This window comes from Rhinoderma darwinii, chromosome 5 (assembly GCF_050947455.1).
Source record: "Rhinoderma darwinii isolate aRhiDar2 chromosome 5, aRhiDar2.hap1, whole genome shotgun sequence".
NCBI lineage: Eukaryota > Metazoa > Chordata > Amphibia > Anura > Rhinodermatidae > Rhinoderma > Rhinoderma darwinii.
In genome coordinates this window covers 60,301,527-60,329,173 of record NC_134691.1, presented here as the reverse complement: position 1 = coordinate 60,329,173, position 27,647 = coordinate 60,301,527, and the positions used below count along the sequence as shown (strand labels likewise).

The window sequence follows — 27,647 nt, the reverse complement described above, 5'->3', positions numbered from 1 at the left end:
TTTTGATGTGAACTGTCTCCCACCTTCATAGATATTTTGCTTGAGGATGCTCCAAAAGTTCTCAATAGGGTTGAGGTCAGGGGGACATGGGGGCCACACCATGAGTTTCTCTTCTTTTATGCCTATAGCAGCCAATGACACAGAGGTATTCTTTGCAGCATGAGATGGTGCATTGTCATGCATGAAGATAATTTTGCTACGGAAGGCAAGGTTCTTCTTTTTGTACCACGGAAGAAAGTGGTCAGTCATAAACTCTACGTACTTTGCAGAGGTCATTTTCACACTGTCAGGGACCCTAAAGGGGCCTACCAGCTTTCTCCCCATGATTCCAGCCAAAAACATGACTCCGCCACCTCCTTGCTGACGTCGCAGCCTTGTTGGGACATGGTGGCCATTCACCAACCATCCACTACTCCATCCATCTGGACCATCCAGGGTTACACGGCACTCATCAGTAAACAACACGGTTTGAAAATTAGTCTTCATGTATTTCTGAGCCCACTGCAACCGTCTGTGCTTGTAAGCATTGTTTAGGGGTGGCCGAATAATAGCTTTATGCACACTTGAGGATCCTACACCTTGAGGTTCGCGGGACTCCAGAGGCACCAGCGGCTTCAAATACCTGTTTTCTGCTTTGCAATGGCATTTTAGCAGCTGCTCTCCTAATCCTATTAATTTGTCTGGCAGAAACCTTCCTCATTATGCCTTTATCTGAATGAACCAGTCTGTGCTCTGAATCAGCCACAAATCTTTTCACAGTACGATAATCACGCTTACGTTTTCTTGAAATAGCCAATGTTTTCATACCTTGTCCAAGGTATTGCACTATTTCATGCTTTTCGGCAGCAGAGAGATCCTTTTTCTGTCCCATATTGCTTGAAACCTGTGGCCTGCTTAATATTGTGGAATGTCCTTCTTAAGTTGTTTTCCTTTGATTGGGCACACCTGGCAAACTAATTATCACATGTGTCTGAGATTGATTACAATGATCCAAAGAGCCCTAAGACACAATACCATCCATGAGTTTAACTGAAAAACTAATAATTAAATATTTATGACACTTAAATCCAATGTGCATAATAATTTGGAACACCGTGTGTGTCTATGTGTGGCCACCCAGTGGTTGTTATGTGAATTGCAGCCTGTCAAGGGTCTTCCTAGCATGTCACGATATTGAATCGAATTTTTCATGAGAAATTGGAGTCCTTAGCCAAATTCAAGCTAAGGTAAGGGAGGACCCATCTGTATACAAATGATTGCAGAGCATAGACAGCAGACCTGTAGAGTAATTAAATGTAAGTCCACATGCAGTCTGGATGGATGTGTCTGGTCCCACCAATATACACAACGTACAAAGTAGGATTCTCCACAGCACTTAAATGTAATTATTTATTTAACCCATTGGCAACATCCACTGTACTTGTACGTCAGATGTGCGCCATCACAATATGGTGCAGGCTTAGGAGCTCAGCCTGTAACATACATGGTGGATACAGGCTGTTTCATACGGCTGACACCCGCCTGCAAATCTCAGATCCCATCCGTTTAACCCCTTAGATGCTGCAGCCAATAGCAACCACGGAATCTAAGCGGTTAGACATAGGCAGGGGGCTCCCTCTGTCCCCCGATCGGCACCCTGCAACACAATCCTGGAGTGTCAATTAGTTGCCATGGCAACTGGAGACATAGTGAAGGCCTCCGGATCTGCCTTCTGTGTTCTACCATTAAGACTTGCTAGAGGCAAGGTTTAATAGTAGAGCACAGAAGAAGGCAGTACAGATGCAATTGCACGGTAAAGTCCCCTAGGGGGACTAAAAAAAAGTAAAAGAAATGTTTCATAAAATACATAAAAAATAAAAGCAAATAAAGGTGTCCAATTTTTTCACATAAAAATATGTAAGCAATAAAAAATAAACGTTAAGGCTCTCAGAATATAGCGACACCAATTTTTTTTTATAACAAATTGGTTATATTTAGTCAAAGAAGGAAAACATAAAAAAACTATACTTATTTATCTATACTATTGCTGGAGTCCCCGAGAAGAGCATCAGCTAGCACTTTTCTTGGGACTCCAGCCCTGCTCCTGACATTTGGTTAGTGACTTCAGGGGCCTCCTATAGCTGGAGTTCCCGAGCAGAGCATCAGCCCATGATTCAGGCCATTTGGCCACATTGGAGTAGATTTACTGACGTGTCTGCACCTAGAATCCAGCACAATTCTTCTCATTTTGGCGCGTTTCATGTTAGAACAGGTGTTTGCACCTCTCTGGACACATAAAAAGAAAAGTTCTGAAAAAAGGGAAAAACAGTAATAAAGCCATGATGTGTGGACGCAGTGTGGGTACCTGCCGCAGATTGTGAAATACTAACCATACAGCTGATTATGTATAGTAGATGTGATTGACTTACAGTACTGTATGAGACTCGTCACCCATAGAAGTCAGCAGGAGCGGGACACTGAAAGCAGGTACTGTAGCACAGGCAAGAGAGGGAGGCAGAGCCAGTATTGAGCTCCACAGAACATCTTGACGCTAAAGCGTCACCTTGTATGCTGCGGCTGGTGGCCCGGTGCATTATAGTGTTTAACAGCAGCGGATCAGGGGGTCCACTCTGTGACTTGCTAGTACAGACCACTGGGAATCTGCCTCTGTCAGTCCGTGCCTGGAAGGAGGACACCTAGTATCAGTAACTTCACACAGAATTGGCATGGCTGAAATTACTACATTTTAACAGTAAGTAAAGTACAAACATGATTCAGATGAGGTATGCTATTATATTAGCATACCTTGTTTGAAAAGGTAGTGTCCATTTCATCTCCATAAATCCATATAATGAAGTGTCCCAGACATTTTAGAGTGTCCTCAGTCATCCTGTAGAGTAGATGATTGGCCACTCACTAAGTTCAATGTAACCTGTTTGGAAATTGTTAAATTGATTAAAAGTAGGCTAGGTCCTATGTTGTACCTCAAGCTTCTCTTTTCCTATTGTCTAACATCATCTTTTTGCACTTTTTAACGTGCAGGTTCGTTCATATTTGTGACCAGATCACTGGATGATGTCAAATAATGGTCTCTTTAAAGGGGTATACCCATCTTAGACATTTATGGTATATCCACAGGATATGCCATAAATGTCTAATAAATCTCAGCTATTGGACCCACATTTATTTTGAGAACAGAGCTTGGCTGGGCTTATGGAAACAGCCGAGCCCACCTTGCTATGCTGTTTCTGTAACTACTAAAGAAGTAAATAGAATTTACGGAATCAGCATAGCACAGCTGTTACATGTTCTTTAAAATGTTTAGAAGAAATGTACTGTTTGCAGGTTTAGTCTATTGGTGAATTTTACTTATTCCCTATCAAAGAACTATATTTCCATAATAGAATGAAGGTTAAAATGGGAATCCTTGTCTATATTGAATTGCCTCCTTTGTCTTAAATGGGGCAACTAAATCTCCAAAATAGGAAATTTGATGATCAGCAAAATTGCACATCTTCAGGGATTGCCTAATGTTTAGTAAATGTGAGTAATGGTAAATCTAAACTGAGATTTAGATAATTGAAGCTCAACAGGTGGTTGAATGTGGTCCCCTTGTCCCCAACTCAGACCGTCACCTCCATGAGCTAGTGTAGGGAGCCGCTAAGTTAGAGAGTGTCAGCATTTGTACCCAGACTATCTGGTGTTCCAGGCAGCAGTTCTTCTCAATGAGCCATCTGAAAAGTTGGACAGCTCCACTGATGAATCTGTCGTCCTGGTTCTCTTTATTTCTGTTTCACTGGATTCCTTGCCTTGATTCCCTCTATTAGTTTCCCCCTATTTGTCTTACGAAAAAAGTCTGGCCCTTGCACTTCCTAATTGACAGATTATTGAGCTTCTTGCCTGTAATTCCTTGCTGCCTTTCTACAAACTGTTGCAGCTCATTTGTGTGCAAAACTTGGATTTTTTTTCCTGACCACATCTCTGTCTCATGCTACAACCTGTTTCCGCTTATCTGCGTACCAAACCTAGACTGTTACTTGACTACTCTTGCCATTGGCACCCTTCTGTCCAATTATTTCAGACATTGGACTCCAAATCTGCTACAGACCTTGACAGAGTGGCTCGCGCTCTGTCAGACTTGGCCTATTAATGTATTACATGGCTATGCATTGGACTGGTTGGCATGTAATACTACATTTGCCCTGCAGTTGATCGCTGGAATTTCCAGAAGCTGGATCTACAGCAACTGTCTTCAGCATACAACCTCTAAATAACATTCACTATTTTAATATATCTTTTTCCAGAGACACACACACAAAAGCGTGGTCAACATGGTGGCTCAGTGGTTAGCACTGTTGCTGGAGTCCTGGGTTTGACTACCATCCCACCAGGGGCAAAATCTGCATGGAGTTTGTATTTTCTCCATGAGTTCACATGGGTTTCCTACAACACCCCAAAAAACACCATACAGATAGAAACTTCATATTCTGAGCCCCAATGAGGAATGACAACTTCTGTACAGTGTCGAGGAATATGTTGGTGCTATATAAACAACATAAATAGTAACAATAATAATAACCCATACTGCAGCATAGGGGAACGGCAGCTATTTCAGTCTGTTAAATGCACTGGGTGGTGGGAGCACTAGTGGTAAGTATCAAAGGGGTTTTCTGGGATTACCTAAATGTTGCAACAGAAATACATAAAATAAAACGAGAATCAATTTCAAGCAATATTCGCAGGGATGAAACTTTTGTACAGCGCTGCGGAATATGTTGCTGCTATATAAATAAATAAAACAAATTCTTACATTTAATGCCAATATGTGAATACTTAGTTTTTTGCTTCTTGGGTGAAAGTATAGACCACATGTGAGGCTCCATAAAAACGCCTCTACGCATTTCGCCTATGCAATTCTTATGCAGATATTTTTATTTTCCCTATTACAGCAAGTATTGCTGACACCATAAGAAGTGTGGTTTCTATTAAATATTGGAGCGTTGTCACACTCAGTTGCATCTTTATCTTCTCCCAGTTTCCTGGTGATTGAATTCATCGATTGCTGCTGCTTAGATGAATACTGATATCTTTAATGACGGGATGGTAAAAGGATCAAAGATGCTTATTAGATGAAGGTAGACAGAATTAGTTGGAAATAAGGCATGTGCAGGCTGAATAGTAATTCCTGTAAGATCTCACAGTCTCTGTGCCTCATTTGCTCCATCTCTTGCATTTGTTAAATCTTAATGCACTCGGTGTTCTTATTACACGCTGTTGCTTATTGTATTTCTAAGAATATGAATGAGGTGCCCTTCCACAACTCCAACCAGAACAAACCAATAACCCATACAGTGTATTAGTGCTGCATTGGCAATACTAGTGTCATAGCTTGTTTTAGTTCTAATAGAAAATTACATTGTATAAAGCATAAATCTTACAAACTGAATAGTACAGATCTAGAGCCAAGTCTGACATTTCATGAAACTCATTGTAATATCATCATGATCTATGGTTTACATAGGACTGCATCTTTACAGAGAGTTGCCTCTATATTCATTTATTACCGGTTATTATTGGGGTTTTCCAAGATTTGCAAAAAGTTTTATATGGGTTTAAAATAGTAGAATAAAAAAAGTAAGATATACCTACTATTTCTCGTCTGTTTAGTCTCCTACTTCACTCTGTACAAAATCTTGCATCTTTTGACTTGTCGTCCATAGTGATCACACATTACATCACCAATTCATGATCATCACGCGATGTCACCAGGGAAGAGTGGCCACAGTCATGTGAAGTGCCATCACTATGGTTATTGGTATGGTTATGCTCAGCATCGTTGGTGTTGGTAAATAACACATCCCTGAGTTGGCAGTTGTCTCATTTTCATAATAGATACACCATCTTCAGATCGGGAAACCTCTATTTTTGAGGTGTATACCTCATAGGACCTTATACACAACAATGGAAAGTTTTCTATCTTTATGTCAGAAAATGATTTCCAATTTAAAGTTAAAATCCACATGTCCTCTTTAACACCACTGACTAACCATAGAGACGAGGGTAATTAAAAAAAAATATCTTCTAGGCGTCTTTGCCTGAAAAAATGTCTCATCCGTTCAACATATTCATTGAAATTTCCCACAATGCACAATGATCTAAAAGACGAGGGAATGAAAAAAAGACAGAGAAAGCCCGGTGCACATAGTGCATCATCAACACACAAAGGCAATAGGGGCTTGGGGGTAAGAATTATGTTTACCAAAAGGTGTTGTGCTGGGGGCACAACACCCTCTTGTGCTTGACAGGATAGGAGACTGCAGCTAGGATTCCATCCGGGAGCCACACGGCCATCGTGTTATGATAAGTGTAGAAGTAGGTATAAAAAAAGGAATACTTCCCCAGCGCTGTCTCTTTGCATAGAAGGTACAAGCAGAGTGTATATAGCAGTCAGTCCATAGGAGGCAGGAGATAAAATACTATATGTTTTAATCAGAATAAGCTACGTGTTACGAGGTCGGACCGACCTCTTCATCGGCTAAAAAACATACCTTTTTTTTAAGCCTGATGAGGTCGGTCCGACCTCGTAACGCGTAGCTTATTCTCATTGAATCATATAGTTTTTTATCTCCTGCCTCCTATGGACTGACTGCTATATACACTCTGCTTGTACCTTCTATGCAATGAGACAGCGCTGGGGAAGTATTCCTTTTTTTATACCTCCTTCTACACTTAACAATGCACAAGGAATCTGTCACACACGCGACCACCTACTGCTACCTATAACGGATTGTGGTCACACATTTCCAACATTTTTGTATACTTGAAATTTCTACAAAAAGTTTTATGCATGTTACTGACTGACAACTCAAAAAGTTTTTATCTGACTCGTCAGAACATTAAAAAAAAATAGCTTTGCACAAGTGGAGCAAAGCAAATGAGTCTTTTCAAAGGACTGAATTAGGACATCTTCTACCACAATACTCAGTTATGAGCCCCAATACCTTATTTTTCTATCCTATTGACAACTATATCGAAAGTCATCTAAAATTCCCAGTTTTGAAATCTTTACAGCAAGAAATTGAACAGTAAAGTGGTATGTACGAATAGCTGAAAGCTTTCTATGTGCTGCCCCTGTGTTTATCTCCAGATAAGACCCTGAACATGAAAGGATTTGGAGATATTGCAGATTGTCATAAGAAGAAAATTGTCCTGAACACTGATATTTCTGAATGCTTTCTGCTCTACTGGATGATTTTCAGCATTTCTTTTTTACCGACAGACAAGGAATGTCAATGATACGTCTTGAAGTTCAGCTTCTTGGTTACGAATAAAGGTAGCATTTTATCTTTAGAACAGAGGAAGTTCTGCGGTCATTACTCACTGTCACATATTTATTATGTTACCATTCAATGTCACACCGGCTAGAACATACTGTGATCACAGTCACATCCTAGCATCAGCACAGACATCTTAATAGATATTGCCAAGAGCTCGCTCATTAGTGGTTTTTCATAGTTGCTCTTTAGCCCAAATATCACTCTTCACTTGATTGAATTCCGACATTAGACATTTAACGAAAGATAATCCAAGACCTGTAGGATGGTGAGGTGATATGACAATTATATCAAGTGGTCCATGTGCCATAATCAAGATTTTTAGCTCTGAAACCGAGTGCAAAGGCAAGTGGGATTGATGCCTATTGCGCCATTCCTATTATGTATCTACATATCTCGTTTTCATATTGATGGGGAAAAGCAGTGGGATAGCCATAAAGGGGGGGGGGGGGGTATACGTTAGCACCCATGGTTTTGGAATAAGCTCATATACTTTTGGCCATATTATGTACTGTAAATGCCTATAGGTCAGATACTGATATGAACAGATTAGCAGTTTTTACTGTGACAGTGCTGTAAGCTTTTTCAGCTTCAAAATAATCACTGATGTATTTTTTTTTTTAGACACTACCCAAAAGTTCCCTATTTTCACGGACTGTCCATAAATTAACAGTTGGTTGGCATGATGCATTACAGAGGTACTCTCCCCTTGAAGCATTGCTTACATTGCATACGGTGGCACATGGAGTGTCTATGGTTCTATAATTCGGAGCCACAGAGACTTCACATGGCTTTGTACAGGCTCCGTGTACCCATATGATGCCAAGCAACATTCTGGGTAAAATAGTATTCAATGAATAACATCATTGGAAAAATCCATCTGCCATGATAATACTGTATATCATAACTACAATTTGGCTCCGTAAATCTCTATACATCAATCTATATCAGCCATGAAAAGCAAGATCCCCATATGAGGTCAATTCACATATTAATTAGTCTTTAACTGAAGATGTGAACAGCTTTTCTCCAAAATTTAGAAAGTAGATTGTAGAAATTATTGCAGATATTCCTGATGTGTAACTAATTGTATGTGACATTTACTTATTGTATTGCAGAACTGATCTTCCTTCAAATAATGGTAATAAGTAGCAAAAATGCATAATACATAAAGAGAAAATAGAGCAGCAGTTCTATACAGAAAATGACAGAGCTGCCTAACAACACGAGACTGTACTATGCCTAATACCAGTGAAGAACATCATTAACTCCAATTAACAGAAAAAAGCATGTCTTGAAAAATGGATCAACAATACAGCAATAAACAGCATACATATTCCACCCATAACAAGATAAAAACGCCTGCAATGAACAATAGAATCTAATTGTCTATTGAAAGAGAAACAGACGGAGCCCTGCTTAGCAACACTGCTGCAAACACAAAATGCCAAGTTTCCTAATAGCCAGCTCTAGCATAAATTATTAACTGAAATGTACGGTCTAACAGAAGCTATTATTAGTCAAGCCCGACTATCACTTCATATGTTACAGCCCAACCGTCATGCCATGGAAAATCTGAGATTGGGAAGCTTCTGTTACTCAGAGATAATTTCACTAATTACAATCTGATCCCTCCCTATTTCTGAGAATTATTCTTTATTGTTTTATTAAGTAGGGTGAGCGTCTAATTAGTTATAAGAAATGCAAAATTAGTTCAGATACAAAAATAACAAATGGTATTGTCAATATCGGCCAGATCATTATTGTTGGCAAAATGGTTGTGCTCCTAGTAAATCCTCTTTCAATATTGAGCATGATTGATTATTACTCTTGGAAATTAAGGAAAAACACATGTAGAAGTAAAATAAATATTTGCCTCAATTTCGATATTTAGCAAAAATAAAATAAAAATTGTTGAGCAAATGACAAAATACATAGGAATAAGCAGGGGCGGGACAAGCTCTTTTGGTGCCCAAGACAGGGAATTCAGAATGCGACTCCCATTCTCAATCCTTCAGCATACGTCTTCTCCGTCACCTCTCTTATAAATTATATATACATTTATATTTACATTGCCGCCTAACACTTTATAAATGATTGGTTACAGTGAGCATCAAAGTGAAAGTCTGTTCCTGTGTGACAGGTGCCTTTCCCTTACCTATGTACTAAAGAGAAGCGCACATCGCAACGCGGCACATACAACATTACCAGCAGCTCAGATACAATGTCCAGTTAAAAGTATAAAATTTAAAAGCAAATAATTTTCTTCTTTGTTTTTTAAATCCACAAATTGTGCCACTCACTTTAAGGGCACACACGGGCCGCCTACTCCAACTTCCCCTCATCCCGCCCATAGGAATAAATTTAAATTAGCTGTATGTAACCAGTAATAAAATATTGGAGCTTTAAAATGAAATCACTGCTCAAGTAGTTATCAAGGAACCACATTGTTTCTCTTATGACAAGATGGCTTTAAAGGGGTAGCCGGACGAGGAGGTGGAGCAAGCCCGGTCGCTAACTCCTGGCGATCAGCTGTAATGGCCAGGAAAGTTGAGTCTATCTAAGCATAACATAGTGGCCATTTAAAGGAACGGTTGTTCATGTAATGCATGGACAAGCCGGTCCGCCAGAGCAGGAGCAGCTGTTATGGAGCAGTTCTCTGTTCTGTCACATAGGGGGAGCCCCAGACTGGTGACCCACTTAATGACGTTCATATGCCCTTTTAAGTCATATGGACAGATTGTGTTGTCCCAAGATCACCCTTTTAATATTGTGCCATATGCACTGGTGCAATAAAACAAAATTGGCTGCAATGGTGGACATAGCCTTTAATGATGATCAACTACCAAGATAGAATTGAATACATTTAATTTAAATTAGGGCATCTGTAAAATGCCAAATGGCAAGTAAATAGAGCAGATTTTACAACATCTCTTAATCACTCCTTTATTTTTGGGCACTTTAAAACTGGGCAAATTTGCTTTGAAAATTTCCCCATCTATTATTTTGTTCTGAATAAGTCTCCTTTAAATGGTTATGTTTCCGGGTACAAAGAATTGTGAGTGCTAAAGCTTGTGTCTAATTTTATTTCAGATTTTGTAAGCAACAGCGCAAATAAAATACATCCTTATAGTACTTGACTGTTTCGTAAACAGAAAATGGAAGATATAAATGAATGTTCTTATCATATTGTTTCATCTGCCAGTGATATGAGGATTTGCACCTTTTTTATTAAATTGAATTTATTTTCCCAATATATCTACTCAAATCTCATTTCATTAAGGACTTTAATAATAAATTCATCTTAAATTCTGCATGCAGCTTCAAGAAGAAATCTTATTTATCAGAAAGCATCTGGAGGAAAGCTTACATTGTGCATAGCACCAGGACGTTCTTCTGTATAGAACAATTTAGTTAGCAGTGCTTAGTATTCACATGGGTAAGACCAATGAGTGTCAAAATGAAGGAAAATACAAAGTCCACTGTCCCGCACCTGACCCTTCAAGACACTGAAAAATATATACTTACAAAGCAATCCATGATCTAGCACTGGGTTTTGTTTTCTATCTCCCTATGCCTAGCAGCTGAGATAGGAAATGCCACCACCATATCTTCTTAAAGGGATTATATGTGGACCAAAAATTGCTTGGGTCCCCGGATTACCATATATGGACAGTGACGTCAGGAGCAGTGATGGAGTCCCCAGGCAGAGCGCTAGCTGATGCTCTGGTCGGGGACTCCAGTGATAGCATATACAGGGTGGGCCATTTATATGGATACACCTAAATAAAATGGGAATTGTTGGTGATATTAACTTCCTGTTTGTGACACATTAGTATATGGCAGGGGGGAAACTTTTCAATCTGTGTTTTGACCATGGCGGCCATTTTGAAGTCGGACATTTTGTATCCAACTTTAGTTTTTTCAATGGGAAGAGGGTCATGTGACACATCAAACTTATCGAGAATTTCACAAGAAAAATAATGGTGTGCTTGGTTTTAACGTTACTTTATTCTTTCATGAGTTATTTACAAGTTTCTGACCACTTATAAAATGTGTTCAAAGTGCTGCCCATTGTGTTGGATTGTCAATGCAACCCTCTTCTCCCACTCTTCACACACTGATAGCAACGCAGCAACCGCAGAAGAAATGCCTCCCGATCTGACCCCCTTAGACTTTTATCTTTGGGGTCATCTGAAGGCAATTGTCTATGCTGTGAAGATACGAGATGTGCAGCAACTGAAACTACGGATACTGGAAGCCTGTGCTAGCATTTCTTCTGCGGTGTTGCTATCAGTGTGTGAAGAGTGGGAGAAGAGGGTTGCATTGACAATCCAACACAATGGGCAGCACTTTGAACACATTTTATAAGTGGTCATAAACTTGTAAATAACTCATGAAAGAATAAAGTAACGTTAAAACCAAGCATACCATTGTTTTTCTTGTGAAATTCTCGATAAGTTTGATGTCTCACATGACCCTCTTCCCATTGAAAAATCACCAACCATTCCCATTTTATTTAGGTGTATCCATATAAATGGCCCACCCTGTACTTCATGTCAGCCCTTTGCAATCATGCGCTTGATAACACGCCGACACGAATGGTAGAGGAAGCAAGCCCTCAATCATGTGGGTCTTTGTTGACGCAACATCAATATTACGAAAACTACAGAACTTCCGACACCACTTGACCAGGTTTGAACTACACAATTTAGGACACAGATAAAAATGAGAATATATTAGTAAGTGACTTATTTTCACTTAATAATAGAAATCCCAAGCAATTTTTGGTCCGCGGATGATGACCCCTTTAATCCAGCCATTGTTTTTTGCGTTTTATTTTTTATGCCATTGATTTTGTGGTATAAATAACATGTTAACTTTATTCTATATGGTACAACTACTGTGGAACTATTTATTTTGTAAGGGGTAAGTACGTACCTAGTTATTTTATTAAATCTTATTGCGCCTAGCATAACTTTTTTTTATTTGTCCTCCTAGGGGACTAGAAACTGATCACTTACATAATGCTTTGCAATACTTAGTACTCCAAAGCATTGTTGCCTGTCAATGTTAAACTGACAGGCAAACCGTCAGGCCTTACATAGGCCTATGATAGTCGACTGCCATTGAAAGTCATTGACACCCCGCGATGCGAAACTCCTCCCTCTGTCAAACTCTTTAGATGCTGTGGTCGCTATTGACCGTGACATCTAATGGGTTAACCAAGGCGATCGTTTTGTCCCACCCCAATCACTCCCTGTCGCTTTGTCCATACTTGTGGCAAGAAGTGAGTGGGGTTAGAGAGCCCCAGAACCGCTTCCGGTGGGGACACCAATTGACACCGTTTCTAGTCCTAATGGAAAGTGGCACTTTTGGCTCTGTGATGGGAAGCGGTTAAAGGCTTCCATGAGAATATATTGTAATATAACATTGATTATCACTCAAAAACGGTGCCCTTCAAACAAAAGGGGCTTATTAAAACAATATTTTTCTGACATGTCATTGGTACAGATTTGCACCTGTTCATTTATTTTACTTCGTTATGAAGTTATGAGGTGTTGACTAACATTGTACTATTGAAGTTTGGGACAGCCTTCATCTTCTTGGTCATGCACTCCTCAAATTTGTACCAGACTGTTTTTAATTAGTGCAGAATAAAGCTGGTTCCTACCTGCACTGAGTATATTTTGTAGGCCTTGGTCAAAGAGAGGGGATTCTCCTGTTTAACAGGTATAATGATTAGTGTTGGGACCCATGTGACTCATCTTATCGTGGCAGGTGGGCTTACACAATTTATACAAAATTTTAGTAATAACCTCCCATTTAAAATTTAGTAAACATAGTAGTTATGGTTGTATATATAGCAGCTATAGTTGCATATATTTTAGCACCCCCAGATTGCTGCTGCATTTTTCTGTTTACATTTATTTCACTTTTTCAGCAGGTGCTAACTTTGCACTTTGCAATATCAATAATACATGTCATAAAATGCCAACTGGTTAGAGTTCTAACTCTAGGACCGCCACTGATCTCAAGGAAGGGCAGGTTTTTGTCCTAGCCGTCTAAGGAGAGAAAGCTGTGTATGTGTTGCCATATTGAAATGAACAACCATGTGTCTCACAATTGCTTTCCACCCTCTAATTAGAAGGGAATATTTAAAGGAACAGTGTCACCAAAATTTTTTTTTTTATATCAGTTTTATGTTAGGGTTTTATTAAAAACGTTTATATTTATTTGTGTGTTTGTGTGTTACTTTTTTCTATTTTTACACTTTTTCTTCCCTATGGGGGCTGCCATTTATTTTTCCATTTCTGTATGTGTCGATTAACGACACATACAGACATGGAATACGGCAGCTCCAGTCCCATAGGGAATGCGAACGGGGCCCGTTCCATCCACTATGGTGTACGCCGTGTGTGTGGGAACGGCGCATGTGCCGCTCCCACACAGTCCGATTTGAAATGCGCGCCGTCCGGCGCCATTTTCCTGTGGACCGGAAGTCGCGGCCGGGCAGTAAGATTACTACTTCCGGTCGCGGCTTCCGGACTTGTGCACATGGAGCAGCGGCAGCAGACAGAGCGGACGGACCGGAGGGAGCGGCGGCGACTGGAGCAGGTAAGTGATTTCTATGTATGTTCGTGTTTCAGTGTGTTTTACTAGTGTATGTAAACCTTCTACACTGTGTGTTAGCGCAAAAAATGGTGACACACAGTGTAGGAGGTTAGACCGTTCAAACCCCTCCTTTCTCCCGGCACTAGCCAGGATAAAGGAGGGGGGATTCTGAGAGCTCACTAGAGCGAGGGATTTTTTCCCAATTTTGCAGCATAAAGCAATGTGGTTGCTTTACCACATGCAATGCTGCAATTTTGGGAATTGCTCCATCTAGTGACCAGTGCTGGGAAATATTATAAATTGAATCCAATTTATAATATTTCCTGACTCGTGAAAAAAATAAAAAAAATTAGAACAATGTTTAATCACCTACACACTAATTGTTTAACTAAAAAAAAAAAAAACATGTTTTGCTGGCAACACATTCCCTTTAATAGGTGCAATTTCGAAATTTCTAGAATATTTGCAATATTTTTCGAAACATTTATTGTATGTAAACTGTGCACAATACTATTAAACTCTCTGTGCTAAATAATACATGCACCCGTTAAACAAGAACATATTCAATTTGACGAGTTCACAGTAAACCTGAGCCCACAGTCCATCTGTTGGTGCAAATGAGTCAACACTACAGTAAGTATTAAATTGTTGAAGCATAAAGCAATTTTAAAAGGTCAATGCAATTCCGTCAGTGAAATAATCACACAGCTAGCACTTCACTTTTTGTCAGCAAACTGTCATTTAAGCTACAACAACAATCAAAGCTTATCAGCGAAAATATTTTGAGCTGGTTCGTGCAGTTCTTTTCTGTTCTCTTGAAAAATGATTTACATTTACATAATTGACTTTTACATTCCATTATATTTCAGGAGTATTGTAAAGATTTGAAGTAGTTCAGAGCTTTTTTTTTCCATTTCGCTTACTGTAGACTACTGTTATCAGTTTTTGTTGCTTAACCTTTCTCAATAAAAACTCTAAAAACGTAAAAATCGGATTTCAGCTTTAAATCTCTTTTTACAGCAGTTTAAAAGGAGTCATTTGATTGGTTGATATGGACAACCGTTCAACCTTATCTGTACACCATATTTTACAAATATCCCCCACAGTATTATGGATGACCGTCATTTTGCTCAACTTTTGTCATATCATAGAGGCATGTGAAAAGCTCTGATTGGTGGAGGTCCAGGCACTAAAACCCCCACTGATCATTAGAACAAAGGGTCTGTGCTGATCTTGTGAGCGCCATGCCCCTTGGATTTTGGCTCTCCTCAGAGTGTTCAGTTCTGGCTGAGGAAAGTTAATGGTAACAGAGGCGGCATGGCATTAAGCAGAGTGCCTCAGACCTTTGATTCTGGAGTTGGTTGGGGTTTCAGTGTCCAGACCACCATCATTCACCTCCAGAAAGACAGATACATGTTAAATCTTTTCTTCAAAAACGAACATTTTACCAATCCAATTATAATTGACGGCAATAATGTATAAAACATATAAACAGTTAGGCCAGAGCAGAGGAACCCTGGTCAGCCAAGAAGGTTTTCTAGGTGGGGCTAGAATTATGTAAACGTGGCTTATCCTTGAGGTACCTAGGTATTAACTACATTAGTTTAAAGCTTATTGAAGAAAATTACGATCAGAAACCATTAGGATCTGTAACCAGCACAGACAAGATGTTCATATTCATACAAGTTTAGAATCTAAATGATCAGAACCAAAATCAGAAGGCAGCCTTTGTCTAGGTAAAAACAACTACATATTTTAAAAACCAGCGACTAGCCTTATGAAATAGAAGATGTGGATATCCACTACTCACATGGTCTCCAACACTTATCTGGTATTCAGATCCCAAAACTGACTTGATGGCCCGTCGTCTCTAATCAATGAGGCCACTTGTTTTGTACGTTTTGTGTTCCTGAAGCTCCTCGGCCTTTTGGTCAATATGGCAGAACGTGTAAAATGAGAAACTGTTGTAGCTGATTAAAAACGGATTGTCCTTTTTCCAATTCTATGCATAAATCCTATTTAAAATGCTACAAAAATACAATAGCTTAGATTATAATTGTGTGGTCAAATGTTTATTATATTTATTGTATTGCAATATATTCATGATTACGGACTAAACTATTGAGTGCTACGGGTCTCGCAAGTCCTTTTCCGACCCACATAGACTAAAGAGCTCAGCAATGGACCTCCATCGGTAGCTGTTAGAGAATCTCTTTGCTTTACTCACTGAGATGGACAATCGACTAGATGTTTCATATTAGTCTCAAACCAGATCACTTTCTTTCTACCCAAGTTATAATTCTTCTATAAAAAGTAACTAAAAAGTGACCTTGGATGGAACAACCTGTAGAAAAACAGATAAGCTCCAAACAGATGTTTCCCCGGTTGGATTCCATCTTATGGCCACAGTTCTATAAGGCGGCAGATCTAACTACTGATGGATCATACCATTCTTTACAGATGACAAACCAAATGAAATTTCTCAAAAGCTATTGGCTGAGCATTTTAGTTAGCCTTCGCTTCCATTATCAGAGATAACTGCTGAGCAGCCACGTTTTTAACATAAGAATAATATGGAAGCTGAAGAAGTATCTCCGTTTTTTCTATGTTCGCTGCCTAAGAATATTGACTCCTGAAAACTTACATGAATGACAAGGTTTTTCTGCTAGATCAGAGATCAAATCTTGTAGCATGGCATGAATGCTCCTAATCTGCTACCTTTCTGTAAACCTATTTTGCTGTTTTTATTAAAACTGACCTTATTGCAGTGAGATAAACCTTTACCATTTTATTTTTGCTTTTCCTTATGTCAGTGGTTTTGCTCAATGCATTGTTCTCTTGAAGTTACTTTATATGGTGTTTTTCATAGTACAAGCTCTGGGATAAAGATTATAACCCTTTTTATACATGACATGGGTAATCTAATTCTAAAGCTTTATATTTGATAAACGCACAAAACTCAGTGTGTACTATAAGTACAAAGGTTTACATTGAAGATTAAAAGGATTTTAAAAAATAACTGTACGGGCATTCGTTAAATAATAATTTTATGGGGAACCTGTCACTGGGGCACAACCATTTTCAGATGCCCTAATAATACTGATCTAGAAAGAATAATTGCTCCGACTAAAAATGCCAATCAAGGGACTGGTATACAGCTTGCCACGTGTGGCCCTTACCATTGTGACAGAATGGTCATGTGGAACACTTCCTTCAGTCTTGACACTTTACAATTTAGACTCTTCCAGTGTTTTAGGAGTCACGGGGTTGGTGTTCTTCTAGCCCCCTTGTTTGAAGCTTTAAATTACCATTAGACAATTTACTGGGCACATCTGTGATCTTTAGTAGACCCAACAGTAAGTCCTCATGCACATGGTCATATTCCAGCTCTGTACAAATTCCGAGGTTGAATAAAGCTTCCCACATGTCAGTTTTGGTAGCGTTTTTGCATGCATTTTTTTTTTTAAATCAAAAACAGGAGGGATTAGAAAAAAAAAAGAAATATATTTCAAAAGGTTGTATTGGGTGATACCTTACTTTTATTTTTATTTTTTTAAAATGGCATTTATGGGTTAACTTTATGGCTGTATATGTCGCCTGGTATTGTGGCCAGATTATTTTCCCACGTTTTATTGCTGTGATTTACTTTTAAATGAAATACCGAGGACACATCTAACAGGGAAGGAAAAGTTTACAAAATTGTCCTTCCAGTTTTAATCAAACAAGGTCTTATATTGTCTGGAAAAATATACATAAGCTGCTTAGCTGCATTGTGAATGGTTTCTTTTATTGGTGGAACTGGTAGCAGGGATTATCCGAGAAAGTGGAGAAGCTAATACAAATGGGAACGCTCTACATTTCCAGTAAGATGATAGGAATCGCAAGTATTGCATTTTTCACACTGTGGTTGGATGCAAAGCTGTGCAACTCAATGATAGAAGGTCTGAACTGGGCTGAAACATAAAATAAATCCCATGCAATGCATAATCCATTGTGTATTATTTATTTATATGTCTTATGCTATAATGTATCTTGCCTGTGGCTTATGTAAATAGGTTTTTGTTCTGCTTGCTTTAGATGAATGATTGCTTTCGAATCTATTCCCTGGTGCTTTGAAGAGTCTGCAGATCCCCCTCTTAGATAACAATTTAATGTGTTTTCTTTCAAATACACCATAGCACTTAAGATCTTCTCAATATGTTGCATACACACAGCAAAGAGATTATCTGAACTATAGAGAGGTCTGAACTATATTAATTGGTAATGAATGGTTATGAAAAAGCTTATGGATATAAGTTATGAAATGATTTAGTTCCTCCCACAACTGAAGTCCTAGTTTGAGTAGGACTTTACTGTTCCGCAGTTTCCCCCCCCCATAAAATGTTTTTTTACTACATATATTCAGTAAATCTTATAGGAAGAAGCTTTAGCTAGAACTGTGACGGTGCCTTACAACCCCCATCTGCGTGGCTTGCCATAGGAACCCTGAGTTATGAGCATATGTACTCGCTATATATCCTTGCCCCCAAACAGTGGTAGTTTTCATAATACTAGCGTCAAATTTTGCACTGAATTATTTATCTGCAAATGTTTGCAATGTTGTTTCTTGCTACTCTATATTTACAATGGTCTTTTTTCTCTGGTTTTGAGTTGAATTGTCTCTCAATAATAATAATAATAATCTTTAAATAGCACCAACATATTACGCAGCACTCTACTTTTCAGAGGATACATGTACAGACATGACTGCTGTATGAAAGATGAGGGTCAGATCTGAAGGAGACCCCAGATATTAAGGGAGAGCACTGAAAAGGTCTGGGGGTTGTGAGTTTATGGACAGTTTGAAAAGTGTTTGCATCAGGATTCTTGGATTCAGTATGAAACATTGAGAAACTAAAGGCCCTTTAACACCGGCCGATAATCGGCCGGTGCAGTGAGCGCCGATCAACGAGATATCGTTGATCGGCGTTTGTTTGCTCCTGTCACACGGAGCTATGGATGGGGACGAGCGATCGTTACTCTGATCGCTTGTCCCCATACGTTATTATCATGTCGGCAGCGCGTCTCCCTTTTTACAGCTGCCGACAACGATAATATTTAACTTTTTTAAAACTATACGACCAGCAGATAATCGAGAGTTTGCTCGTTCATCTGCTGATTACTGCCCTGTTTACACAGGGCATTTACCGGCAACGAGCGTTCTATGAACGCTCATCTGCCCGATAATCGCACAGTATAAAACCCCCTTTACTCTTCTCTACCCATTATATACCAGCCCGTAGATCACCATTCTAATCTTTACCTACATTTCTATGAGCTGCTAACAAATGGTAATTCAGCTTTTTTCTGATAATTATACAAGGTTTTTTATCGGAGTGATATCATGATAAATGATGTTTTTTAGTACGGAGATTATAAGATTAGAAAAAGTGCATTTTGAGACATCATGTGTTCATGATGACTCTGTCAAACTAAGAACACGATTCATTGACTTAAGTGTAATTCGCCCAGGTTTGCTAACAGTGAGGGATAAAGGTTTTGGCGCACTGTTTATCTCTCCACAGTCCAGGGAATGGCATTATGGTCCATTTCAAGTGAATGGGGCTGGCTGCAGTTTTCTGTACAGCCGGATGACCAGCAGCGCCACTGTACAGGAAAACTTTAGAAGGGGACATAGCACTAAAACAGTGCTGCAGCCTCTTTATTCTCAGGATCCGAGTAGGTCCTGGCAGTCAGACCCCCACCAATCATAAAGCGATGGCTTATACTTGCGTTATGCCATCACTTTAGAAGATGGAAATTACCCCTTAACTTCCAAGTAATTGGAAATAAATAAAAAAGCTAATTTACTAATAATTTTAACTTAAAATCTCCTACTATTTTGTGTATCGGCTCTTATACAGACCAATGTGTCTCCATGGTAATAGACTACAAACTCTCAGTCCTTTTCCCCTCCACCTGTCCCCTACTTCTCACTAATGTACATTTAGTAGGTTACAAAACAATTGGGGGCAGATAGAACGAAACATGACCGCAAAGTGTATCTACTTATGGATGGTTTGCTTGTTTGTTTGTAGTCTGTTACCATGGAGACATATAGGTCTGCATAGGAGCTGTAGACACAAAATAATAGGATAAGACGATCGAGGTGGTCCCACAGATGCTCAATTGGGTTAAAGTCGGGCGAATTAGGGGGCCAGGGAAATACTTGGTTATGCTCTTCCAACCACTGTCAGACATTTCTAGCCATGTGACATGTCGCATTGTCTTGCTGGAAGATTCCATCTGCCCCAGGGAAGACAAACAGCATGTATGGGTGGACGTGATCTGCAACGATGGATTCATACCCAAGTCGGTTCAGAGTGCCTTCCACATGGATGAGTGGGCCCAGAGAATGCCATGAAAAAATTCCCCAGACCAAAACGCTGCTGCCGCCACCAGCTTGTGTTCTTCCAGCAAAAGTTGCAGGGTGTTTGTTCTCTGATGTTTCTCGCCTGACACGCCAACGTCCATCTGTTCGATGAAGCAGAAAACATGACTCATCGGAGAAGGCAACCATTTGCCAATCATCGGTGGTCCAATTCTGATACTGCCGTGCAAATTGAAGCCTTTATTTCCAATGCACCTTTGTTAGCATAGGATCAGTGACCATACGTCTGCTTTGGAGCCCCATACGCAGTAGGGTTCGCTGAACTGTTGTTTTAGACACACGTCTGGTAACCCCTGGTTGATTTTCACAGTGAGCTGCTCCCCTGTAGCTTGTTGTTCTGCCCTCGCGGACCTTCGTAGCCGACGTTCACCTCACATCAATGGCATGTGGCGCTCCGCATTTTTCACGTCGGTTATTTTGAATGGTGCCATTTGTCCGCTCACTATACACCGACTGTGTAGAATCTACTGTATATACATCTTATAATATATCATTATAGTCAGATGCTTAGTTCAAGAGCTGCACATTCTTATTTTTAATACATCCAAAATATTAAAGAAACATGACTTTATCATTATAGATCTGTATACAGAAGTATCTTTATAGATTTCAGTATTTATCATTTAATAGTAGACAGTAAAGCTATTTTTTACATATATATATATATATATATATATATATATATATATATATGTGTAATCTCATAGCATAAATTATTCTCTCTTACACTAGTGTATCAAATTATGAGATAATTAAATTTGACCTTCAAGAGAAAGCCATGCATGGAACAGCTGGATACATGAAACACTAATATGGTCTATGTCTGAACTGTGTTCCAAAAAATGATTGTTACATGTGATTAACATTTCCTTTGTCGGAAAGGTGATTTTTAAATTGAAGTGGTAGAAAGTCAGATTACTGATAATTATTTCACTTTCTAAAGATCTAAATTTAAGGTGCAAATTTCATATATAACTTCAAGAAGTTTAGAGCAAATAGAAAGCAAAAAGAGATTAAATATGGTCAATTTCATGCCACTTGCTCGCAGATAAAGGCACATCTGCTCACAAATACAAGTAGATGTTTTCCTCTCAAGAAGTACCACAGAGGTTAAATTGTCTCACCCCAAAAAATCACCCTGGTAACAAGAAACATCAAAAGTAATTTGTCAAATTAACCATCTACCGAAAAGAGAGCAATCATTACCATTACTCGTTCATTCTTCGTCTCAATGATACAAGGTTTATGAAGGTTCATGCATGGACTAAGCACCTACTGTCAACATTCTGCGAGATGAGCAAAAGATGAATGGGGTAGCGTTGCAACAACAGCAACAGAGCAGAATATCTTCTCATAGTGTGCTTAGCAGAAACCAATAATTATATTTTATTTATTGTTAGGATAGATAGCTGACAAGAACGACATTAAAAAAAGTGTAGTGTTACGGTATAATCAGATATGTCTTCTTTACCGGCAGGAGCGTTTGATCATTCAACGGTGAAAGGAATTTAGACTGCAATTAACTTGTCCTGCAAATACCTAATTAGAATGTAGATTACTGTATTGATAAATACAAGTAAGCAAGCCACAAAATAATCCACAGGAACTCGCGACCCAATGCTAGAATACAATAGGAAATTAAAATTTTTCCATAGCTCAAGTTTGTCCAGATATGTGATATTCAGTATATTACTAGCAAATACTCGTCCAGATTGTAGATCAATATTTCCAAGTACAAACTTGACAGCTACATGTAAATAAAGTAGAAAATGACTTGTGAGGAGGTCAATAATGGGCATAGAACAGTACTACACGCATTTGAGGGCATCAATAAAAAGTACATTATCAAGTCTTGCCATCTGGCGTCTTCCAGAGTTCTTTGTGGATTATTTAGTGGTAGAGATAAGTGAATCAATTCACCATGATTTAAATTCATTACAAATTTCCCAAAAATTTGGGGTTTTTCACGTATCTGAAACTCCTGGGGTTCGTTGAACGCGAATCGCTCAAAAGGTCAGCCGCCATTTTACAGATCAGAAGACAAGAAGACAGAGAAGAAGAATCATACGGTGGCCAGGCGGGCTTCCCCATAATGCCTTGCAGGCAGTCCTCAGCACTCAGTGGATGACGCACATATCAGTCATAACCACTATAAGGGCATGGCCAGACGTGGCGTATTTCTGCCGACACTGTCCGCATCAATGCCGCACATAATCTGCGTCGCAGATTCTGTTGAGGCTTTGCCTAAAATGTGCAGTAAATTGCTGCGGATTAGCTGTTGCGTGTTCAGGTGAAGAGTACTTCCTGCTCTCTTTTAAAACATTTCATCTCAGTCTGGCTATAGACCTCAAAACACATAGGTCCAGGAAAGAATCAGGGTATGTGCACACGTAGTGACCAAAAACGTCTGAAAATACAGAGCTGTTTTCAAGGGAAAACAGCCCCTGATTTTCAGACGTTTTTTGAGCAACTCACGTTTTTCGCGGCATTTTTTACGTCCGTTTTTGGAGCTGTTTTCATTGGAGTCTATGAGAAAACAGCTCCAAAAACGTCCAAAGAAGTGTCCTGCACTTCTTTTGACGAGGCTGTATTTTTACGCGTCATCGTTTGACAGCTGTCAAACGACGACGCGTACATGACAGGTCGTCTGCACAGTACGTCGGAAAAACCATTCAAATGAATGGGCAGATGTTTTCCGACGTATTGTAGCCCTATTTTCAGACGTAAAACGAGGCATAATACGCCTCGTTTACGTCTGAAAATAGGTCGTGTGAACCCAGCCTAAAGAAATATCCTGTTCGTAAAACCAATACGCAACGCAACACACATAACATCTGCGGATTTCATTGCAGAATTTTGAATCTCCATTGAAGTCAATGGAGAAATTCCGCAATAAGTCCGCAACAAGTCCGCTACACGTCCGCAACAGCCAGTGTATGCTACGGACACCAAATTCCGCAGATTTAGGTGCTCCTGGACTTAATGATATAACTAAAATATGATTTTAAGAAAAACATAATCTGAGGTCCTATTTTCTGTAAAAAAAATAAAAATAAAATTGAATCAGTGCTCACAATGCTTTGACACAAATCAATGCATCCATATAGAATCCTGCAAGATCCTGACGTCTGGAGAGACAACTGTTTGCAAGAATGTGTACATTAGAATTTGCAGGATGGTTTTGTGACTTTTGCTTTAAACATGATATACACAAATTATAGATTAATGTGAACTACAGTTTACTCGTTTCTCCAGAGTAAACGATGATCAAATGATCTCCTAACAGTTATAATTTGATTTTGATCGCTTCAGACTTCTTACACCGGTCAGATACATATTACTTGCTTACCATTAGTCACAGCATCGATGTTGGCACAAAGCTGTCTAGATTTGGTCATGTTAATCTTATTTTCTGAAAATTCTACTCTTATTGCCTCTCTCAATAACAGTCTCACATCAGACAGGTGGGACATTGATGGAAGACAAATACAGGGGGCCACTAGTTAACAACATTGTTTATTCATTGTTACGCAGCCTTAAGTGACATGCCACCTAAGATAAGGTCATCACCAGTGGTCACTGCAAAAGCGCCACTGATTGCAAACTGAAAACGTATACGATGTCGGTATTTTGAGTGCATTTCATGAGTTTAGTATTGTAGCCACTTTCTTCTGTATCTGCACCGTAGAACCCCTGCTACAGTAAGGGCATGACCAGACGTGGCGGAATTGCTCTGGAATTCCGCTGCGGACAGTCCGCTGCGGAAATCCGCAGACTACACGTTTCTCCATTGCTTTCCACAGCTTTTTAGTTAGGTTCGTTTACACGTTGTGGAAAACTCCGCTGCGGAGCATAGGCTGCGATGCAGAATTTGGAGTCCGCAGCATACACTGGTTGTTGCGGACGTGTAGCGGACTTTTTGCGGACTCATTGCGTAATTTCTCCATTGACTTCAATGGACAGTCAAAATTCCGCAATGAAGTCCGCAGATGTTATGTGTGTTGCGTAGCGTATTGGTTTTACAAACATGACATTTCTTTATTTTGGCTGGACCTATGTATTTCTAGGTCTACAGCCACACTGAGGCCCCATGCACACTAACGTAAAAACCCCCGTAATCACGGGCCGTTACTACGGCACGGACAGGCCCATAGAAGTCAATGGGACTCCCGTAATTACGGGTGACTATGTGTGTGCACCCGTAATTACGGGAGCGTTGCTACGCGACGTCAGGAGATAGTCACTGTACAGGGTGCTGAAAGAGTTAAGCGATCGGCAGTAACTGTTTCTGCACCCTGGACAGTGACTTCCAATCACAATATACATCAACCCGTAAAAAAAATAGACGTTCCTACTTACCGAGAACTCCCTGCTTCTTCCTCCAGTCCGGCCTCCCGGGATGACGTTTCAGTCCAAGTGACGACTGCAGCCAATCACAGGCTGCAGCGGTCACATGGACTGCCGCGTCATCCAGGGAGGTCGGGCTGGATGTTGAAAGAGGGACGCGTCACCAAGACAACGGCCGGGTAAGTATGAGTTTCTTTTATTTTTACTAGGGAAAGGGCTGTCCCTTCTCTCTAGTCCGCATCAATTTAATGCCCATTTTAGGCAGAGCCGCAACAGAATCTGCAACGCAGATTATGTGCGGAATTGATGCGGACAGTGGCGGAAGAAATACGCCACGTCTGGTCATGCCCTTAGTCCCCCATTCAAATCTAGTCATACCTGTAAGCTACAGAGGGAGATCTAAACTGTACCTACAGATCAATGAAATAAATAATCAATTTCTACATATTTTTTCTTACTGACAATTTATGTGTTCTGTTTTATGTGCTGTTTTTTCTAATACATTTTTTTCTCAAAATTCTTGCAGACATCAACATGGCTGGAGAACCGAAACCTTATAGACCAAAACTAGCAAGTAAAAGGCCAATTTCCTCTTTATACAGGTATGTCCATAACATTTATTGACACCTTTTGCTCTTTTCTATGGATTTGTGGAACAAGAGGGAGAAGTTACAGGATAATACTTATATGCCATTCTTAAGACCTCAGTTTACACCTATAAAGTCATTGTATTCTGAGAGACATAAAACTGTTTAAAGAATCCAAATGTAAAATGCACAATTGAGTTTATCTGACCATGATGTAGGACATTATCATAAGATAAAAAATAAGAATGATTACTCCCCTCCCTAAGAACGACATACGCTCTAGTGATCTACCCCAGGAACGCACCATTTGACTGGTTTTCTGGCGTGCATTCATAGAGACACAATTCTCATTAAAATTCTTTATCCAGAGCAGCCCATTGAATCCAACTTTCATTAATGCAATGAAAAACTTCCCTTAGGAACTTGATGCATAAAAATCATTAAGAAATAAAAATAATAGCAGCTAATGCTTAACATATTGCTACACATTTTCATTACATTCTAAGGCCTTGTTTCGCACAGTGCAGATTTTGCATGTATTTTTGAAGCCAAAACCAGAAAAAGGAACCTAAAAACAAGAAATATATAAAGAAAGGCCTTAAAGTGTCTCCACTCCTGGATCCAATTCTGTTTTTTTGGCTTAAAAAATTCAAATTTGCTGCCAAGTATTTCTGGACATTTTGCATCTCTGAAAGCCAGGACAAATTTCACACTTATGAAATCTACAAATAAAAGTTGAAATGTAAAAAACACTTCTTATTATACTTCCACAGCCATATATTGGCCAAAAGTAAACACCAGTATCAAAATGTCTCTAAGCACTTTACAATCTTTGGTGCTTTCATCTAGGGCATATTTTTTTTTTCTAGAAAATGTATAAACATTCCTGTTTATTGCCCAAAGACAGATTCGATGCACACCTCCTAAAATAAAAATTCAAGATGTGCATTGTTCATACATGTCGCTTATGTCTATGTCTATACACATCTTTACAAAATCACCAGAACTCAACAAACTCTATATTTGGTTTTAAGTTCTAAATTTAAAAAAAGTTACATATTATAAAGAAAAAATAGGAATTAAATACACTGAAAAGTGAATGTTCGCTACCTAGTAGGATGCAGTGATGAACTCCTTCATGCAACTTTGCGACACACAATGATTTCTTTTTGCAAAAATTGCATGAAAGTTCAAGTGTTTTATTGAAAAGCTTAACCAAGCATACCCATTATCCATAAAAGACCATCCGGAAATTAATTTTCAAGGAGTGCGAAGATCTTTGTGATGGCTCTCCACTCCGTCTAATAGAGGTTAATGTGAAGGTCCAAGAATAACATAAAAAGGGTTATCCAGTAACTGGTTTCAGGGTTCCCATTGCTATGAACCTGAGCAATCGCCTGTTGCCTGCAGAGGAAAGTCAAAATTAGGGTTTATACGGCATCTATTGAAATAAATGGATGTCTGCTCTTGGTTGTAGACAAAAGAGTGAGGCCCTTAGCAGCGATTAAGACTGGGTTCCCACGGAGCAGATTTGCTGCAGATTTTGCCAAAAAGCCAGAACCAGAATTGGATCCAGGAGAGCAGACCTATGAGGCCTTCCTTTATATATTCTGTTTAGGTTCAATTCCTGGTTTTGGTTAAAAAAATATCCGGCGGGAAAACTGCACTGTGGGAACATGCTCTAATAGGTTATTTGTCCAAAGGTTGTCTTCACCAGGAAAATCTCTTTAAATAAAGTTTGTGCTTTGGAAGATACATGCAACTATTTTGAAAATTCCTATCACAGTCAACGCTAATTTTTGTGATTTAACATCTTGTAATTTTGTTTGTGCAACATGGTAGGAAAGCTGCAGACACATTCATCAAAAGAAATTACACCAATTTATCAAAACAGATTACAGATTATATTGTCAGGAACATAATCATTGAGAACAGCTGCTAATATATTAGCATAAGAAATGTATGTTGTATTGAACCATCCAACTACAATTTCAAATAAAGATTCTGAAAAGTACAAGTTTTCATCATTAACATGAAATATCACTTTGCGATAAAACCAGCTGCATGTCCAAAGCAAGTAAATGTCATGACGGACATAGGGACACGTGACAATAATTCTTTTGTCATTAATTTATTCTCCATCGAGCTGAATTTACTTGTAATGGCGGATGCTCCAACTTCTAGAGAAATCGGTTATTTTTTTTGGGACTGCCAGTAATCAGACACTTCCATGTTGTGGATCGATGTGGCTGCTAAACAAAAGCAAAGGTGTGAATATCACCCAGATATAAGTAAATCTTCCTTTTGGTGCCAGGAACCTGTTCCTTTCGTTGCTTATGTTTTTTTTTATAGAAA

General features: G+C 39.2%; 1 protein-coding gene across 4 annotated transcripts in view; it reads left to right on the top strand.

Annotated features, from left to right (window-relative positions):
- RALYL (RALY RNA binding protein like) overlaps positions 1–27,647 on the top strand; it is a 595,378-nt gene that overhangs the window by 469,200 nt on the left and 98,531 nt on the right. For all 4 annotated transcript variants that reach the window (XM_075826067.1, XM_075826069.1, XM_075826068.1 and 1 more), the window contains one exon: positions 25,232–25,307. In XM_075826067.1, the coding sequence (XP_075682182.1) occupies positions 25,232–25,307 (76 nt within the window). The remainder of the gene's footprint in view (positions 1–25,231; positions 25,308–27,647) is intronic.